This window comes from Pteropus alecto, unplaced genomic scaffold (assembly GCF_000325575.1).
Source record: "Pteropus alecto unplaced genomic scaffold, ASM32557v1 scaffold271, whole genome shotgun sequence".
NCBI lineage: Eukaryota > Metazoa > Chordata > Mammalia > Chiroptera > Pteropodidae > Pteropus > Pteropus alecto.
The window spans coordinates 59,864-62,247 of NW_006430730.1; the positions used below are offsets into that span (position 1 = coordinate 59,864).

The 2,384-nt window shown below is 49.7% G+C and overlaps 1 protein-coding gene across 2 annotated transcripts in view; it reads right to left on the bottom strand.

Annotated features, from left to right (window-relative positions):
* Window positions 1-2,384, bottom strand: part of GMFG (glia maturation factor gamma) — an 8,416-nt gene that overhangs the window by 4,501 nt on the left and 1,531 nt on the right. The window contains exon 1 of one of the 2 annotated variants that reach the window (XM_006905388.2): window positions 343-454. The exons of the other annotated variant lie outside the window; for it this stretch is intronic. Coding sequence (XP_006905450.1) covers window positions 343-345 — 3 coding nt within the window. The 5' untranslated portion in view covers window positions 346-454. Of the gene's footprint in view, window positions 1-342; window positions 455-2,384 lie in introns of those variants that run through there. 2 annotated transcript variants of the gene reach the window in all.

The window sequence follows — 2,384 nt, forward strand, 5'->3', positions numbered from 1 at the left end:
AAGAGCACCCTGATAGCCCATACAAGGCCTTCGTGAACATGAGGAAAGGGCGCCTTTTCCTCAGGCAGACGCTGCCCCATCGCCAGGGCACACGTTTGGGCTGCAGAGCAGAGACTAGACTCCAGGCCTCCTGAGGGGTAAGCCTTGGGCAATGCTCAAGGAGATCCAGGGGTCTGCTTGCCTGGAGCTAAACCCGGAACAACCGTCTCTCTCTTCCACCAGCCTGGTCCTTTGCTGCAATGGGGTCCCCTTCCCAGCTCCTGACCTCCAACCCATAGTCTGCCCTTCACCCAGGTGCCCTCTGGGCCCCAGATCCACCCACACGCCCCCTGGCCCCCTGACCATGGCTTTTACGTCCGCAGGCCTCTTCTTTTCTCAGTTCCGCTGTCTCCTAAGGGTGGGGACCAGGGCTGTGGGGGGGTGGGGGTGGGGTAGGGGAAAGGTTTCATCCAACACCACATCCTGTTTATGCCCATTCTGGGACAACTGTTGCAGAGGGCTCCTCCCCCTTCTTCCTTCCCCTCATCTGCCAGGACCTCCCAGCCTTTGCAATCACCTAGACCAGGATTCAAATGGTGCCTTGCTGTGTGACCTTAGCTAGATAACTTTACCCCTCTGATGCAGGAATTTTGTGAGGACAAAAATAGCTTCACATGTCTTCCGGTATGGTGGACACACTCAATACACGGTAGATAATAATGAGCTCTTTAGCTCCTCCCCTCCTCCAGGAAGCCTTCCTGGATTCCCACCCCCCCACCTCATCTAGAATATTTTAATTCCAGAGCTGAAAAGGGGAGCTTAGAGATGTTTGCTGGTCAAACTGCCACCTATTATGTTGATGGAGAAAGGGAGATAAGAGAGTGGACGCCCCAGCACCCAGGTAATGGTGATTTTTTTTTTCCTGGAGTTATGCAGCCTCATGGGCTTTATAATGGGCCCGACAACAATGGTGTTAAATCTTGTCAGACCAGTACTCCCTCTTATTAAGAGTGTTTTGTATTGTTTCCTGTCCTATCCTGAAATGAAATTCCTAGATAATGTAACCTACTTATACACATAAATTTTAAAAAGTTCAATATAATGTCCTTGCTGTCATATAAAGGAGATTTTTAAAAAGGTAATTTGTAGGAAAACTGCATATTTCAGTGAAAACAATATGAGCTAGTAAAAGAGAATTTTCACAGATCCCAGCCCACAATGGCCGCCTTCCTCCATAGTAGTGGACAAGCCTTTCTTGTCTCTCTCTACCCCATACTAGATCCCACCCCATCACCCACTCAAGGGCATCACTGCAGCTAATCTCCCTCTACCTGCACCATCTTGTTCCCATCTCTGCTGGACCCTTCCCTCAGCCTACACACAGTGCTGTTTCTTCCACCCAAAGACTAAAAACCCTGTCTCCAGCCCAGCCACTGCCCATTCATTTCCTTCCCTTTTCAGCAAAACTTCTTGAAAGAATCGTCCACACTTACTGCCTCTAATTTTTCTTCTCAATTTTCTCTTCTAGTCTCTCTCAGCAGATTCTCACTTCCTTCCCTCTCTACTGATGGGGCCACCAATGACCTCTATGGTGCTGGACCTCACGGGCAATTCTGAGTCTTTCTCAGCCGTGCCTGTCAGCTGCGTCTGACACCACCCATCGATGGCTCCCTGCACTCTGAAACAAGTTTTTCACTTGGCTTTCAGAACACCACCCTAGCCATGTTTTCCTCCAATTCCTCTGGCTGCTCCTTATAACAGCGGGGGATCTCAAGGCTCAATCCTTGGTCCTCTTCTCTTTTCGATCTACCTTCCTCTCTTCCTAATCTCATCAGTCTCTTACCTTTCAAAGGGGATATCTTAATTATTTCTCCAGCCTGGGCCTCTCCCTGAGCTCTAGACTCATATCCAGCACCCAACCTGACATCTCCACCTGGATGTTTTGGCATCATCCTTGGCCCTTCTCTGTTCTCTGACAATGTACATCAGAACTTGTCAGCTCTGAACTCCTCAAAGAACCTGCCCACTTCTCCCCCTCCACAGCCCACGCCCTGGTCCTGCCACCTTCATCTCCTGCCAGAGCTCATAAAGGAGACTCTGCACTGCGTTCCAGCTTCCCCTCCTCCCCACTCTCTATTCTTCATAGGACCACCTGAGGGATTCTAATAAAACCCAAGCCAGATGACATAACTCCTCTCTCAAAACCCTCCTGTGGCTCTTGTATCATTTGGGGAAATGCAAAAGTACTTTAACACAAAAATATCTGCCATCATCCCTCCTCCATCACCTGTTGGACCCTGTCTTCCACCACTCTCTTCTTTGCTCACTCCAACTCCAGCCTCTTTGTGGTTCTGCGAATGATCCTGTCCCTGGGCCCTTGCATTTGCCATTTTCTCTTTCAGGAA